General features: G+C 37.4%; 1 protein-coding gene and 1 long non-coding RNA gene across 3 annotated transcripts in view; one reads left to right on the top strand and one right to left on the bottom strand.

Annotated features, from left to right (window-relative positions):
- The window catches only part of LOC145969522 (uncharacterized), a 34375-nt gene that overhangs the window by 15387 nt on the left and 1336 nt on the right, over positions 1-17652 (bottom strand). The window lies entirely within an intron of this gene.
- Positions 4680-17652, top strand: Pde6 (phosphodiesterase 6). Of its 2 annotated transcripts, XM_083095639.1 has the most exons (14): positions 4680-6187; positions 6282-6509; positions 8068-8262; positions 8800-9128; positions 9481-9726; positions 10112-10469; positions 10691-10860; positions 11119-11341; positions 11964-12038; positions 12110-12148; positions 12491-12772; positions 13255-13631; positions 13798-14234; positions 14321-17652. In XM_083095639.1, the coding sequence occupies exons 3-14, from the start codon at positions 8209-8211 to the stop codon at positions 14956-14958; spliced, it is 3228 nt and encodes a 1075-aa protein (XP_082951765.1). In that variant the 5' UTR covers positions 4680-6187; positions 6282-6509; positions 8068-8208; the 3' UTR covers positions 14959-17652. The 2 variants fall into 2 exon arrangements, with proteins under 2 accessions (XP_082951765.1, XP_082951762.1); XM_083095636.1 differs by having other exon boundaries at positions 4680-6571.

The raw sequence follows: 17652 nt of genomic DNA, 5'->3' as shown, positions 1-17652 counted from the left end.
TAAAATAAATCAGCGATTTTATTATTAAAAAAATATGAATATAAAAATAATTGATTACGTATTAAAAATTGAGAAAAAATAATAATTAATATAATACAATTCTTTGTCTCTTCTTTTTAAAGTTATACATATAAGTCATATCTTTCTTTTATTCTTACTTTACCCGAATTTATAATACTTTTCAATTTTGTATAAAGTGAATAATGATATAGTTTTGCTGTGGCATCAGATTTCTCTTCAAGGATGATGAGAATATTCATTACAAAATAGATATTTACTCTTCCATTGATTACTTCCATTGTTACTGATCGTTTGAGAGCTCACGCTTTACTCTGTTTACAATCGATGTTGATAATAGACATACTTCCTTAATTGAAGAAGTCAAATCCCGAATGGTTCTCCGAACGTCGCAGCGAGTTAATAATTAAGGCTGGTTAAATTATACCCTATAGATAGAAAATCGATACGTGTATCGTGTCTGGGCGACTCTAATTCTGCACGAAATAAAACGCGTCAGGCAAAGTGCGTCGTACAAAGCGTCTCGGCTGTGTTGTTAGTAGTAAGGTAGGTAAAGCGAATCGTGATAAAAGAATAACAACGACGAAGAAATGTCAACAACTGAAAGAACGAAAAAGCGTCACTTATATTTAATAGAAGAACATAGTGATGATCCGATAATTTTCGACCACCTCTACGCGACGAAACATTGATAGTCTTCGTCTAGTGACGCAAAACTTTGGAGCAACATCGAGATAACGTGATAAGGTAAATATTATGAGATACAATCATCTCATAAATGAAAGAGATGACGATCTTCTTTCTTGTGTAATCTTCTCAATATATTTTATTTGGAATAATTATAAAATAGTGTAGTAGTAAATAGGTATTTCTTATGAATAATTTGTATACAAAATTCGTATTTATTTATTTTGAGGTCTTAAAAAATATTAAGAGCTAATTTAAAATAACTGTTTTCTCGTTCTTGTCGTGTAAAGGCCTATATACGTGCAATCGTTTAACCTTCGCGAACGATGTCTTCATCTTTTCCTCCGGTGAAGGAGCCTTTTCAAGCTTTAAACATCCATTCCTCTCTCGCGCGCTGCCCCAATTCCGGTTCTCCATCTTTGTATTCGATGATGTGGCAGAGATTAGTGGTGCGACGTTGCATGAAAGATCGCGGAGTGAAACCCGCGATAAAGCGTGCCAGAGCCCTCGTCGTCGACCCTGAGCGAAATTTAATGCCCGTCCGTCCTCCGCCCGCGCAACTCACGACTTTTTCTCCTCGTCATCACTAACGAGTCATTCAGCGCCCATCAAATCTCGATGGCCCTTCTCGCGTTTTTTTTCCCTGTTGTTTTCTCTCTCTCTTTCTTTCTTTCTCTCTCCCTCCGTTTCTATCCCATTTTCGAAACCATAATCCTGGCGGGCATCCAATGGAACGAGACATTTCTCCCTCCGTTTCTACGCGATATCGGCGTCCCTGACATTTTGCCCACCTACGTCGGCTATGCCGCATATATTTTGCCATGATACGCAGCTCCGCAGGCTCGATCGGCCGATACGCACAAATCTAAATTGAACTCGGAATCCTCGGGATATCAAATTCTCCTCTGTATCCTAGATTAAACGAGAAAAAGGCAAAGAAAATGCTAGGAAGACGCAAGATGCGTATTATGTTTCATTTGTTCAAAATGATTGAATCATTATTTTGTCGTAATCCAGGAAAATCATCCGTTTTTAGATAAAATGTATGAATTTTGTAAAAAAAAAAATTACATCTTTAATAACGAATCTTGTACGTCAACATTATTTTTACTTTAAAAACTTGCGAATTTTAATTAAAATTTTAATTTTCTTTTGTTTGTTTTTACGTAAACTGGTTTGCTTAAATCTTTATTCTTAAAATAAAATTCACTTTTTTCAAAAAAAGGAGAAATATCGTATAAGATAATTGAAAAATATCTCCTTTCGTCTTCGTATTCAATAAACACATAAAAAATAAAACAAGTATGTAGGTAGGTTTTCAGATATTAACGCAGGAGTTAATCGTCAATAAACAAGCACATAGTTAAAACTGTAATTGTCTACGTTTTAAAAATGAGAGAGACATTAGATCTGAAGTAAACAATGTTTTTTATATCTTTATTCATTTATTCTTCTTGTGCGCATTTGCAGTCGTATTACAGTGTTTTCGCTATATTAAATCTGACTTTTAGATTATAAAATGTTGTCGCGAAACAAAGATAGAGCAATCTTTTTATTTTAATATTAAAAGTAATAGAAAAAATCTTGAAATAATTTTACAAGTAACAATTAGATTTTGCAAATTCTCGTAAAGAGAACTCTTTACCGAGCCTTTATTCGTGCCATCTATTGATTTCCATAACGTGACGGAGAGCAATCCAATCTCGTTGCATTAATTCCGTTTATTACAAAGAAAATTAAAATCCAAATTAAAATCAAATTACAGACAAACTACGTGGATAATAAAAAGGGGAAAACAAAAACAGATTTGTAACAGATGACCTCGGGGTGTCTGTTATGCGCAACGACTCGCGCTTTAAATCGGGACAGTCAATCGCCGACATTGTTCCAAAAAGTATCTCGATAAACGGAAACATAGAAGTAAACATAGAAACGCGTAATTTAGTTTCTCATTTCGTATAAACGGATATACATAACCACATGGATTTCGACGACGACATTACGTCACACAGATCTCGTCATAACAAACTTGTAAAACGTAACGTCAAAACATCGTTGCATCGATCTATTTTCATAAAGAAGCAAGATACATTTCGTTAATTATCTTAAAATCTCTCTCTCTCTCTCTCTCTCTCTCTCTCTCTCTCTCTCTCTCTCTCTTTGCGAGGATAAAAATTTTAATTTGCAGGTAATAATAATAATAATAATAAATATGATAATAATAATAATGATAACGATGTTGATGAGAAGCCAGACTATGCAAACAGTGTTAGCTGCATAATCTTTATTACATTTTATGCAAAATCGCTTTAAGAAAGAACATTTACTTTTTCGATTAGCATATCAATATTGTTTGAAAAAGGATTACGTCGAGTGTGAAAAGCATGCATTTTCTCGTAATTGTTATTATTTGAATTTTCGAACAATGCATAAACGATATTTCCTCAGATAAATTTTGATGAGAAATCTAGATTAAAGTATATATAAGAGATAAAAAATGTATTAATATTTAAAAACTAGAAATTAATATTTAATTGCAAAAGATAATTTTGATCTTTTAGTGCAAAGTCATCGACACAAAGTTAATTAGAAAGCTTTTTATCAAAGTGTCTAATATCGAAAGTTATGATGCTTTATCCGGTAATAGTTCTAATTTATTTTTTGCAATTGAAAAAAAGGTAAAAGCAGCAATTACAACTTGAAGAATGTATAGAGAAAAATGTACGACACACACCTTATATGAAACATTGACATAATTCGATTTTACTTTTGTGCAGTAGACATATACGTGTGTTACATAATGAAACATGGAATATTAATGCGAAACGATTGCCAATTAGCATTGGTAAGGGCTTCACGTGTAATACCGGATGATTATACGATACCAAGAGCGACGAAGACACAATAGTCGATGCAAGTACAAAGAACATACCGATGCTGCTTATTCCGTCGACAATAGCAGAACTAATTAAAAGTTCGTAATTTACGTGATTTACTTTTAACTGTCAATTCATATCTATTAAAATAGATTTCGGGAATTTCTTTCTATTTTTCCTTATTTTTCATATATTCTTTATGGTATTAGAAATTTTCATCAATATGTCCATCGTAAACGCAAGATCGAGAACCTAAGAATCGCCTCTCGCTTAGTAAAAAGAAGAATCAACATTTAAGAGGCTATTACAAAGGATCTGTGGCCAATTATTACGTCGAATATCAAAGGGCATACACGTGTGTAAAGAAGTATCTCATTAATTTTGACACTCCAATATCAATACTCGATGGTATCGAGTAGCTGCAGCCACTGCAGTTGAATTTTACAAAAATATCGTTCGAGTGCTCGTTCTCCGCGTCAATGTCGGAGGGTTGAAATCCACCACTATCGCATTAATAAACGTCGATATTCGTTGCAAATTTCTCGATTTACGCATTAGGCACAGGTGTTCGATTATCGGGGCTTCCGCGCTCGTTAGCTTCCGCAAAGCGCGCGCGGGTAAGCGAGAGAAGGAAGCGGGTCGATCGATCGAGCGCGGCATCATCGGCATCAGCCTCGCCGGCCGGCGCTCGCGAAATTCCGAAGCCGAAAATCTGTCGCGCGCGGGCGACAGGGGATGCTGCCTGCGTCTGGCCTGTTCGCCTGCCTGCCTGCCTGACTGCCTGACTGCCTGACTGCCTGACTGCCTGCCTGCCTGCCTGTCTGCGTGCCTGCTTGTCCGGGATACTCGCTCTCCGCCGGCCGTTATCGATCTTTCCCGGAGGGTTGAGAACGCGCGCGAGAGAGAGAAGACGTCTCCTCGGTATTCCTGCCGCACGTGCGCGCACACACACATACAGCGGACGGAGATGTATATACACGCGTAATGTACGCGCGCGCGCGCAGCTTCACCCACACCAGCTGCGGGAGATAAGCGTCCGTGAGCATCCGCGCACACGCGCACATCGAGCGTGGCCACCTTACCACGAAGACGATGAGCGTTGGTGTGCGTCTCGCCGAGAGTGCCGAATGCACGAGGGAGATAATTCGCGAGTATGTAGCGCTCGCACCACGATAAACGTCACGTGTCCTAATAGAGAGATGTACGGAGTACACAGGAGTATAGTCGCGGGGATAACACTCGGATGAGCGTTCGATGCAACGATAGTACACCCCAAGACGATCGACGGACGACGCGCGCGGAGAAGAGAAACCGTGGGAGGCTCGGACGCGTAGCCAGCCGCGCCGCTCTCCTCCTCGAACCTACCCGCGTCCGCCTGACCCGAGAGGAAGACTTCAGTAAGCTCGGAGCTTTCGATCGGTCCGCACGCCATTCGACGTCCTCGCCGACCATCGCGTCGCGTCCCGGCGCGAGACGCAGCCGTCACGCGATTAGTGCTGCGTGATCGTCCCGGACTCCCGGTTTCTGTCGAATCCTTCCCGGGGAGTCGGGACGAGTCTCCTGAAATTAGAATGAAGATCGAGTGGTGTCTCGAGCGGATGCAAGTTGCGGAGGGTGTTTGCGAGCTGATCTTGAATCGTGACATTAACAAGACGGGGTGATTCTTCGAGGGGATGATGTCGTGAGTCGTTTGCCCCGTCGAGTTAATCGAAGAGATCTCCTCGAGATCGACTTGTCGCTAGACGTCGGTTGCCAGCCAACCAGTGCGAAGATCCAGGAGCCTCGTCTCTCTTACGCGAGTGGTTCTATCGCGAGAAGGAGAAGGATGAAGAAGACGAGTTCGCGAGGAAGATGTACCGGTCGATGCGGTTTCGAGCTGATGATCGCGCGTTGATTCCGTTCCGCGCGAGAGATCGGAGCGATTCTACGATAAGTAACTCGTGGGGAAGGCGCGGGGGAAGGGCTTTTCTATTTGCGAGGCCGACGACGTGGGGACGATCGAAGCCGCGTGCGAAGGAGGCGATGATCTCGCTCCCGGAAGCGACCGGAGATCCTCTCGTTTAAAGCTCATCGATCACGCGTGATCGCGACGATCCTACGGCTATTTTGACGAGGATGATAAAGAGGGGTTCTAATCAGTCGATCAGTTTAATACGCTAAAAAAAAACAAAATGATATAGTAAAGAAATTATAATTAATGTGAAAAATAATGCAATGAAGTAAGAAAACCGCAAATCGATTGCGTCTGTCGTCGAGCGTCAAAACTTGCGATGGCAAAAGCGACGCGATAGAAGAACGATGGAGAACACGCCGTGACGGATATATCGAACGGCGACGAACTTGAACGTGAAAAAAAATACGCGAGTCACGAGTATGCGTCTGCGTGATCGCGCGGCGACGTTTCGCATCTCCGAATTTCTCTAAACGGCGGTCACACTTTCATTCGATGAGCTTCCGTTCGGTCGACCGCGATTGAACGCTTTCGGAAGCACGTTGCGTTCGCGACGGATGCGACGAGAGGAAAACGTAACAAACAAATAGTCGACATAATAAACAGTCGTCTCTGACACGCGCTTGCAAAGAAGGATGTTGACGCAGTGACAAGAGTATGTCTAATATCAAGAAAGAATTTAAAATAAAAATGAATAAAATGTGCGACTTGTGTGTACTTTCGTGCGTTCGATGACGCTTATTTTAAAGATAAATGGTGACGGATTTCTCTGGGAACGTGGTCGTAGTCTGATGAAATAATGTCCCTTGGATGGATCCGTAATTGTCGACGAAGGACTCCCGGTTGTACGTGAAGGGAGACGAGCTTTCACGTGCGAGAAATTACGAGTGACATTTTGCAGGAGTGATGGCTATTTCGGGCCAGACACGCGGGTGTGCTGCATTTATAAGACGATCCTCGCGAACGATTTACCGCAGGTGAGCAATGCAGGTGGCTGTGTTTGCGCTGGTCGAGTTGGCGTATTTACTCTTGGTAGCGTGTAAGTAAGCAATCAAATTCGCGCACCAAAGATTTTCCTCACAAATTCTTAAATGTATGAAATATATAAAAAGAAAATATGTAATATAGCTAGAAAATATTACATGCATGTATATTTATATCTTTTGCGACATTAATTTGAGAAAATTCATTCGATAGTCCTTTTAAATATAATGATATTGAATGTATAAAGATACCATATCGAATAAATATTATGAGCTATAACATGTGATCCACTAATAGCTTTCGAGAGTTATAAGTTACTAGAGGTAAAGGGCTTTTATTAGATCCAACTTTATGACGCAAATAAGCTACGAAACATGCCTTATTCGTCATTTAAATATAATTTTAAATATAACTTAAGAAATACCTGTTTATATATTGCATATAAAAACATATATTTTTGTTTTTCAAAAATTCAGTAAAGTAATAGTATAAATTCAAGGCACGTTCAATAGTACGTGCTTTAATTATAACAATAACATATAACTTTATTTATAATATGATACATGCGACGCATTTCATAAGAAAAACAATCATGATATACTGCACGATGTACTTGAATGTAATAATACATTCGCAATATTACATATCTACGCATGACATTCCAATTATCCGCAGTCTCGGTTCCAATTTAGCGGGTAAAATGTCGGAGTCACGACAGCGAGAGATGCGCGCGGGAAGGATAATCATCGACAGGAAACATATTAACAAGGGACTTAATGCGAAGCGGTTATTCTCGTTGAGAACAGCAGACGACGGCGGCGGCTGGGCGGCTTCTTCATGAATATTGAATCGCATAATTTCATAATTCAGTGATTAGACGTGGATTTCCCCGGTGGGTCGTTGCCTTCGATCCCCCCCTGCCGCCCCCTGCTCTCCCCCGCGAGAGAAGATGAAGTAAAAAAGAAAACGCGCGAGGGGAAGAATTAATGAGGGAGGGAAAAGAGTCCCAGCGTACGCGAATTACACGAGTCGTACATGAAATATGAAATTCATGTAATCGCCCTTTGGGCCCTTGAAATTTGTAAACGACGTCCCAAACATTCATATATCATAAGGTCCTCAAACAATTTTCTAACAGTCGTTACAGCAATTTGAGAGATCGCGAATTACATCAGCGTAAATTATGTTAATCAAACGCAAAGCGATAATATGGAAGATTTAATTCTTTACTTTACTATCACTCTGTATACATATTCATATATGTATTAAAAACCGATACGAATTGAAGAGCATTCGTCTATAAATAAAGTAGCGGCTTTGCGCTATAACAATGACAATCATGTGGCTGAATCTTTGTTGACACATGTAATATTGCGAATTGTTTATTTAAATTAATCTAATTCTCGTTATTCGATTTATTTTTGTCTGCTGATAAATCACAAAGAAAGGAAGAAAAAAACATCACGAGCTCATAAAATAAAATATATATAATAATGAAATATAATCGAAGGAAGATTTCGCGTCACGAAGAAATCGCGAATTTTTTTTCAGATACGAATTTTCGGGACCCGCAAAGTTAACGACGGGAAATGATGAGATGTGAAGCTTCTTCACTTTAGCACGGCTCTCGCGACAGACATAACTAAACGTTCCTATTACGCTCGATGCATATAACATTAAGCTCAAGGTGATATGGAAGCGGAAGACGAAGTGGATGATGAATTGTCGGAGGCTGCCGACACGGAAGTAATTAAACAAGTAGCATTAATCTTTTTTGTTGTTATAATTATACAATTTTTAATGATATTTAGACAAATCAAAAATACCTTGTGAAGCAGCCCGAATATTTTAACGAATATTAATAATTAAAAAAAAACATATAAAAAGATAGAAATGTTGAAGTACTGCTATAGATACGTATTTTAGAAAAGTAATTCAAAAAAATATTATTTATTTTTTTAAGAAGTATGTAAATCTTATAAAAAAGAGCTCTGATATATAAAAAATTAAAAATTATATATATTTAAATAATAATATCCAAATAATTAAAGAAGAAGAATAATTAAAGAAAACTAATATGTAAATATCTTTGAAATTATTTTTGGAAAATATATTATAAACCGCGAGTTCTGCTCACAAAGTAACAACATAAGTCAATATTAGATACAATTTTTATATATTTCTTATTTCTTATATCGTAAATCAGCTATATGTCAAAGATAAGATTAGAAAATAAATATTATAGTATATAAACAGGTAATTTCGTTCTAATATTTTTTGTAGGCGAATCATAATAACAATCTCGAAAATTTCGAAACGATGAAGATCTCTACGAAACCGGTGTCCGATAGGACGCCGGAGAAAAACGACTGTCCTTTAGAGCGCTCCTCCAATCCTGAACAATTGGAAAACATCGATTCCATCGATGATAGTCCCGGAAAATTAAAAATGTCTGCGCGACCAAAATCAAAAATATCTCTAAGTACAAGTACAAAGACTGACATGAAAGAGGTTGAGATCGCCAAGCTGTGCAAAAGTAAGAAAGTCAGCTGTCAGGATACTATACACGAGTACGATGAGGATGACAGCCTCACTATGGATAGAGTTGGAAGGTAATTAATTCATATTAACTTTTTCAGTCCCCCCCCTCCCAACAAACGACAATATTATTAAATTAATTATTTTTAAAGCTTTCTAAAAAAATTTAACATTAAAAACACACTTAAATGTTGTCCATACATTAGATTTGACGAATTATTTCAAATTATTTTATTTTTTAAATTATTTATTTATTTAATATTATTTTTTAAATTATTTTTAAGAAATATTTGTTATCATTAATGTTATATTAAAAAAAATAAAATAAAAAGATTCGTTGAACTTGACATCAATAAAGTTTTACGTATGCAAATTTGCACATACAAGTTCGCGTGCATTATATAATCAAATTTTTGAATGACAAAGATATCTGGAGGCGAATCCCGCTCTAGCCGAAACGTGGCTGCGGGAGAAAGCGAGCGTCCAACTTCGGCAACGATTGCAGAATACGTGTGCAAACAATAGCATGCAAACGATAACACCAAGCGTCCCGCGAGTACAACAACAGGAGAGTCTTCTCAATCGTGGGAAACGCAACAGCGTTACATCCAATCTCTTTCAAACATGGTTGGCCTCGAGCTCACCTGCGAAGCGCAGCAGGAGCCCCAATAGGTAACCAGTGTAATAATAACGAAATAACGTATCATAGTATCATACCTTCATGTTACACAATTAAATCATATTATATTAAAATAAATTATTACATTAAAATAAATTGTTACATGTTGCCTACATTTTTTTCATACATATTTAAATGAAATAATGGGCATTATTTAATATTACAAAATTCAAAAAAATTATATCCATTAAATTATTTAATTCATTAAATAATGCCCATTATTTTATTTAAATATGTATGAAAAAAATGTAGATTACGTGTAAATTCAAAAAAATTTTTGTAATATTAAATAATGCCCATTATTTCATTTAAAAATTTTTTAAATTTTCCCTATGGTATCGTTTTGCAATTAGAATTATGTACTATCATCTCTTCTAGGACTCACAGCTCGCTGATGGGTCGTCGCGAGGAACTTGGCAAGCTTGACGAGAGCGATCTGTTCATGGAGTTGATAAGAGATGTTGCAAACGAGCTGGACATAAACATCCTATGCCATAAGATCTTGGTGAATGTCGGCCTACTTACTCATGCCGATCGCGGCAGTCTATTTCTGGCGAAGGGACCTCTGGAGGATCGGTATCTCGTGGCAAAATTGTTTGATGTCAGGCAAGACACCGAGCTCGAGGAAGCCATTCAACGGGCGAAGAACGAGGAGATCAAAATACCGTTCGGAGTCGGTATCGCTGGTTACGTGGCGCAGACCAAAGAGATTATCAACATCAAGGATGCTTATAAGGTTTCTTACATCTTATACGTGCCCTCCGGTTTTATCGATTCGCCCCGAGTCACTGAAGTCTTCTGATTTAATCTTACGACGTTAAAATTATTACAAGCGATAAAAAATAATCACAATTAATTCTTTGAATAATTCCGTTTAACGGCCAATTAATCGACGATGAGTCCTACGCCTTCGATGTTGTTGAGATTAAAATGGATTATTCTGTTGACATTTATCAGGATCCGAGATTCAACAGCGCCATCGACATGCGCACCGGATATAAAACGACGTTGATCCTATCGATGCCGATCTGCAATTATGAAGGCGATGTCATCGGAGTTGCTCAAATCATCAATAAGACAAACGGCAACAACGAATTTACTGACAGAGATGTCGAGGTGTTTCAAAGGTAAGTATAAGAGAGGCGAAATTTAATATAGAAAATATGTGAAGAAAATATGTAATCGTACTTGTAATAATAAGTATCGGATGCTTAAGCAGACTCGTTTAGAGCGAAAGCACTAACTGATTACATAATGATGCAAGGCCAGTTACAAGACTATGTTGTAATTGCCTTGTACGCAATTATAATCGGCGCCGCGCGCGATCGATACGTTTATTAATACAATCGCGCATCTAATTTTATCTAACGTATCGATTGTCATAGATACCTCACGTTCTGCGGTATCGGCATACAAAACGCGCAATTGTTCGAGCTGTCCGTGCAAGAATACCGGCGCAATCAAATACTCCTCAATCTGGCGAGAAACATATTCGAGGAGCAGAACAATCTCGAGTGTCTCGTTACAAAGATCATGACCGAAGCGAAGGAGCTCCTCAAGTGCGAGAGATGTGCTGTTTATTTGCTCGATTTGGATTGCGGTGAAGCAGTAAGTGTGTTTTCTATTGGTACACTAAGAAAAATCGTTTGATTGTACCAACAAGACGTATCTGATAGAAGGCATTTTGGTTAAACCAAGCAGAATTTCTAGTTATCATAATAAGACTCGATTTTTTATAACTAGAACGTTTAATAGATTTTACTACAAGGATTTGGTTAGTATTTTCTAGTTGAATCTATAAAACTTCTTGTTATATTAACTAAACATGGACACAGTGATGCTATTTTTGTTGTAACTTTAGTATTATTACCAAGAAAATTTAGTAAATTTAACAGGAAGAAATTAATCATACTCATTTGGTAATTCCTAAAGGAATTCTGATTCGTCCATTTTCCAACAGACATACTGGTTGAATCTATCAGATTTCTAATTAATGCAACCAGATTTTTTTCTCAGTGTAAGAGAGATTTTAAATCCTTGTGGAATGTACGTCATTGTTGAATTGAAATTTGAAATTCCATGATAAGTCACCGTGGAAAATCTAGAGAACGAAATTAACTACGTGTATCGAAAACAGACAGACGCGTTCAATTAGCTGAATATTCGACTAACCAAACGTCTCGCGTGGCTATTAAAAGCGCAATAAGAGATGCAAAGTCACATATTTTAGGGGCATCTCGAGAAAATCGTCGAGCGGCCCGGGAAATCGGTGCAAGAGAGCAGAAAGCCGTTGTCGAGAAGAGAGGTGAGTGGCACCGTCACGTGTTACTCGAATTCGTAAGTCTGATGATCTTTTTCTCTTTCCTGGCGGCTCAGAGCAACAATATCGACATGGAGGACATTTTTCAACAGCACGTGAGTGATCCGATCGATAATTTTACAAATATAAATATAAATCAAATATAAATCAAAATGTGCAATTGTTTTTCAGCACTCTCCGATGAAGTAAACCGATATTTCATCGTTTCTTCGCTTTATTTGCGTCACGTTAATCAAATTCATTTGAGAATTGAATTTTCCTAATAGCAGAAAATAAATTTCCATTAATTAAAATCATTAAGTCTAGAAAATATTCATATCAAGTAATTTGAGAATAATGATACTTGAGAAAACAGCGTTAAAGAGATGTATAAATAAAGTTAACGATTAAAATATGTTGCTGGATCATCTTTTTTATATTATCTTCGTTTTCCTCAGACATTGATCGAAGATACCAAATTCACTATGGGCTTCGAGATGGAGAACGAAACGCAGGAGGCTCGGATCTATCGGCCAAGCAACAACGACCTATCGAGTTCCTTGGGACAAATCGCGAGATACGTCGCCGCTACAGGTCAGATTCTCAATATTGGGGACGTCGCCACGTGGTTGAAAAAAGACGTAATGGAGAGCAGAAGAAAACCTATCAGGAGTATCCTGTGCATGCCGATTGTTAACGGACAGAGGATTGTCATCGGAGTTGCTCAATTGATCAACAAGGTTTGAACTAATCTCCTCTTCAATTTCTAATATTATAATACTTTAGAATAATCGTGAATAATCTATTATAATCTATTGTTGATAATTTGCATCATAGATGCTTTGCATTTAATCTTTAATAATCCTTAATATAATATGCACGCTGCATATAACATATACGCGATTATTATGTTATTGGTTTTTTGTAAATATGTTGCTTAAATATGCAAATCGCTGAATATCAAACAATAATTTATGCACGTATGTTTTTGCATATTTCGAGAGACATGCAATTAAAATTATATAAAATTTAAAAAAAATGTAATTCGAAATATATTTGATTATGTTTTTAATACCAATACTGCCAAAGAGATAAAAAAATATACATTAAAAAATGTCATATAAATATATCATATATGTATAAGAAGACAAAGTTATCTTCTTTACAGTAAAAAAATCATTGCGAATGATTAATTATTAACAGTGAAAAAAATTCCTTGTAGGATAACGGCACGTCTTTCACCGACTCGGATGTATCGATATTCGAGGCATTCGCCATCTTCTGCGGCCTCGGCATTCACAATACGCAAATGTACGAGTCCGCATGCAAGCTGATGGCGAAGCAAAAGGTGGCTCTCGAATGTTTGAGTTATCACGCGACCGCCAACAATGAAGATGCTCTGCAACTCGTCTCCGACACCATCCCGTCAGCGGAAACATATAATCTTTATAGTTTCACGTTCGTCGATTTCGATCTCACCGACGACGACACGTGTCGCGCTACCATTAGGATGTTCAAACAGTGCGATCTCATACAGAAGTTTCATATACCTTACGATGTCCTGTGCAGATGGATACTCAGTGTAAAGAAAAATTACAGGTAAATATATATATTTCAATCTCATTTTACATCTTGCAGATTTTTTCAATTACATTTATTATGCTAAATTTAGTTTTATCGTTCAAAACAACATTTTTAAAGATACTAAAATACATAATAACATCATTTCAAATAGGATTATGAAAGTAGAAATTATTTTCGACAGGCCAGTGAAGTATCATAATTGGAGGCACGCGTTAAATGTCGCGCAGACGATGTTCGCGATGCTGAAGACCGGTAAAATGGAGCAATTCATGACCGATCTGGAAATTCTCGGTCTTCTGGTCGCCTGTCTCTGTCACGACCTGGATCATCGCGGTACCAACAACGCATTCCAAACGAAAACGGAATCTCCGCTGGCGATTCTGTACTCGACCAGCACGATGGAACACCATCACTTCGATCAGTGTGTCATGATATTAAATTCCGATAGCAACAATATTTTTCAAAGTCTATCGATGGAGGATTATAGACGCGTGATGAAGGTCGTGGAAAGCGCTATCCTATCGACCGATCTGGCGATGTACTTCAAAAAGAGGAATCGTTTCATGGAGGTGATCGACGAAGGTGAATTCGATTGGCAGAGCGAGGAGAAAAAAGAACGTAAGATTCTTTGATGTTCTATTAGATTTATTCGCTAATTTTTTCCTTTCAAATATAACTAATTAATCTTGATTGTTCTTTTGCAGTGCTATGTGGTATGATGATGACAGCGTGCGACGTGAGCGCGATAGCAAAGCCTTGGGATGTGCAGCATCGCGTGGCAAAACTGGTAGCCGATGAGTTTTTCGATCAAGGCGATCTAGAGCGTTTACAGCTCAACCAACAGCCGGTGGCGATGATGGATCGCGAGAGACGGGACGAATTACCACAGATGCAGGTCGGTTTCATCGACGTCATTTGCCTGCCGCTCTACAAAGTCATGTCGGAGACATTCCCATGGATACTACCACTCTACGAGGGTACCATGGAGAATCGAAAACATTGGCAGGACTTGGCAGAAAAGGTCGAGATGGGACTGACGTGGATCGATCGCGACACAATCGAGGAACCGGTAGAAGAATTCGTCTCTTATGAACCTCGAGATATCGAGTTCACGGTTACAACGCTGAACTGTGCTCACGCTGACAAGAAGGAACAAGTACCGGAGAAGTCGACACTCGGTAGATTCGCTTCATTGAGGAAGGGTGGACGTACGTTAAGCAAAGGAGTCCGACATCGTATCAGCAGGTCTCTCTACGCTAGGAGCAGTTCGGAGGACGCCGGCAAATCGAAAGCGTTGCTCCCGGAAAGAAAGAATCGAAACAAACTGTGCCTGCTGATTTGACGGCTAACTTCAACAACGCTCGAGAGCATTCCCGAATGATGTCATATTAATAAGCGATGATTATATTTGGAAATAAACAAATATTTCAATACGCATTGCGGTTTCTAGAGATCGTGGAAAATAAAATTTGCCAATGCGATTGTCTGGAAGCTAAACACATTTTGATGGATGAACCCATGACTGTCATTGAAAAAAGAGCTTTAGGATGAATTTCTAAAAAATCGCTCTTAAGAAAATAACATTATTTGGTCTAATGAAGTAATCGAATTACTCTCGATGAATAACTAATGCCGAAAAAGTTATTTAAAAATATTTTAGCTACTGTTGCAACAGCAAAATATTTATGGGAAATGAATCCTTTCCGAAAACTCTGAGGAGAAAAAGAACATTGATATTTGTAGAAATTGTCATACCACGGCTACTATTTAAAATTCAAAATGATTGATAAGATTTAAAATTAATCAAAATAAAAAAAGAAATAGGAAAAAAGAAGTGAAATAATGATTATAATAAATTTCACAATTTGTAAAAATTAAACACATAAAAAACGAGTTTAATTAAATTTAGAAAAATTGTGGGAATACTGATGAAATATTGTCGAAAAAAAATTACAACAAACTAAAAAATATCTCAAAAGAATAGTTAAAACCAAAGAAAATTTAAATTTTTATTAAAAAGAATTAATCTTAATTTTTCAATCATTCATGATTTTATACTCGCTTCATGATATAAAAATTTATTAAAAAATTTATTAAAAAAAAATTAAATATCTTGATATTATTTAATCGAATTGAATACAAATTCAAATTAAAGTATTCAAAGAAAAACTTGACATTATATTAATGCGAAATTTATAGTACGTGAGACAAGAATATAAAAACAAGAAAAGAAACAAACATATATTAACATAATTATCGAGGAAGGAAATACTCAAAGTCTTATATTGACTCTGACTACTCTTTATTATGCCATTGTCGGACGAATCAAAATCCGCAATAATAACGTGACGAACTTTCGCGGTACAAAATCGACGAACTAAACCTAAGGAAAAAAGAAAATAAAAAAAAAGAAAAAGAAAAGAGAGAAGGGAAGAATATCCGAGGTGATGTCTCACGAAAAAAATCGGATCCTGAGAAGACTGTTGCTCGTAGATCTTAAGGCGATAATACATAGACACTGTATTACGTAAACGTGTACATTTAGTCGATGGCTAGGTAACTTGACGGTCGGTCGTTGCACCTCACAACGACATTGCTCATAATCGCAATCCCGTAGAGCGCGAGGAAGTGTGCTACATGTGTGCATGTGATTACGTTGGGCGTCGTCAGATGATAACGATGATAATGATGATGATGAAGAAGAATTCAATTTTGACAATCTTTTTGTATCACATCTCGATGATATTCTAGGCTATATGTATTGTTCGGCGGACAAAGGGATCGATGATGTTTTGCAGATCGAGAATGTGCAAAGTCGGACTCGCGGACACGCTGCTCCATGATATGCAATTTAAATTAGAAACGAGTGCAATTTTTAATTGCTTTTGTTATTTTAGCTCTCCCCTCGCAAAGCGATCTCCGCGATAGTAAAGATGAGAATTAAATTGATATGGTTAAGATAAAAAAATTGCTCAAATTGATTTCTTAATTTTAATCAAATCCGTGTTTTTAATTTTTTTTAGCAGAGTTTCGAGTAAATAAATTCAAAATATTTTAAATTTTGTAAATAGAAAATCTCGAGTAAAATGCATCTAAAATATTTTAAATTCTGTAAGTAGCGAAGAGTTTCGCATTTACAATTTTGTAAAAACGAAATCTGAAGTAAGTAGAATTAAAGTGTTTTAAGATCGTGTAGATAAAGAATTTTAACTCTAAGCGCAAAAATTTCAACAATTTTAAATTTTGTAAAAGTATATAAAGAATATATTTTAAAAAAAAGGATAAAGCATACATACAATCACGCGCAATCTTCAATTTCGTATGTGAGGAAATAAAAAATTTTCTTTTCTTTTATGGAACTTGTATAGCTAGTTTGCATATATATATTTGCGAACACGATCGCATATTCATCATTAACTCTCTCGTCATATGTATGTACATAACGAGTTATATATGGGTACATAGCGAGCGGCGGCACTTTGGTATCGCGGTTAATCAGCGCTCATAAACGGAGGCAATGATAGGATTAAATCGTGCACGCATGCAAACCGTACGTAATCCGTGACGCAAGCATGAACGCGAGTCCACCGCGATTATTTCCAGCTCAAGTTTTGTACATTGACCTTTCAGATCACGACAAACGCGACTATTATTATTCGCTCATTTTGCATTTTCATTATTCCGCGTCATTACGCGTGTCCTGATCGAAGGACGAATTCGATCTTCGGGGCAATATCAGTGCGCGGAGATAAAATTTTTTCTTCCCCTTTTATTCGAATTATCGCATCGATTAAATTAAACAACAGATATCTCGGATGGAAAATATGCGCGTACGAAATCAGTTCTTATGGAATTTCTCAAGCGCATTGCGTTTTCGGATACGAGTCTGAAAGTTAAGCGACACGAGAGTGAGACTGGTTTCTAGTCTTTTGATATAGCTGCGAATCAATATGCCTATCAGAAATTGTTGCACATGGTCAAATAAAATCTGGATGTGCTCAAACAGCCGCGCGAATGTGCCGAATTATTTTATAAA

This window comes from Camponotus vicinus, unplaced genomic scaffold (assembly GCF_025532165.1).
Source record: "Camponotus vicinus isolate PSW18456_S1 unplaced genomic scaffold, iyCamVici1.0 SCAF_1, whole genome shotgun sequence".
Lineage (NCBI taxonomy): Eukaryota > Metazoa > Arthropoda > Insecta > Hymenoptera > Formicidae > Camponotus > Camponotus vicinus.
Note: the sequence above shows the minus strand (reverse complement) of the source record. Positions and strands in the feature narration are given on the sequence as shown.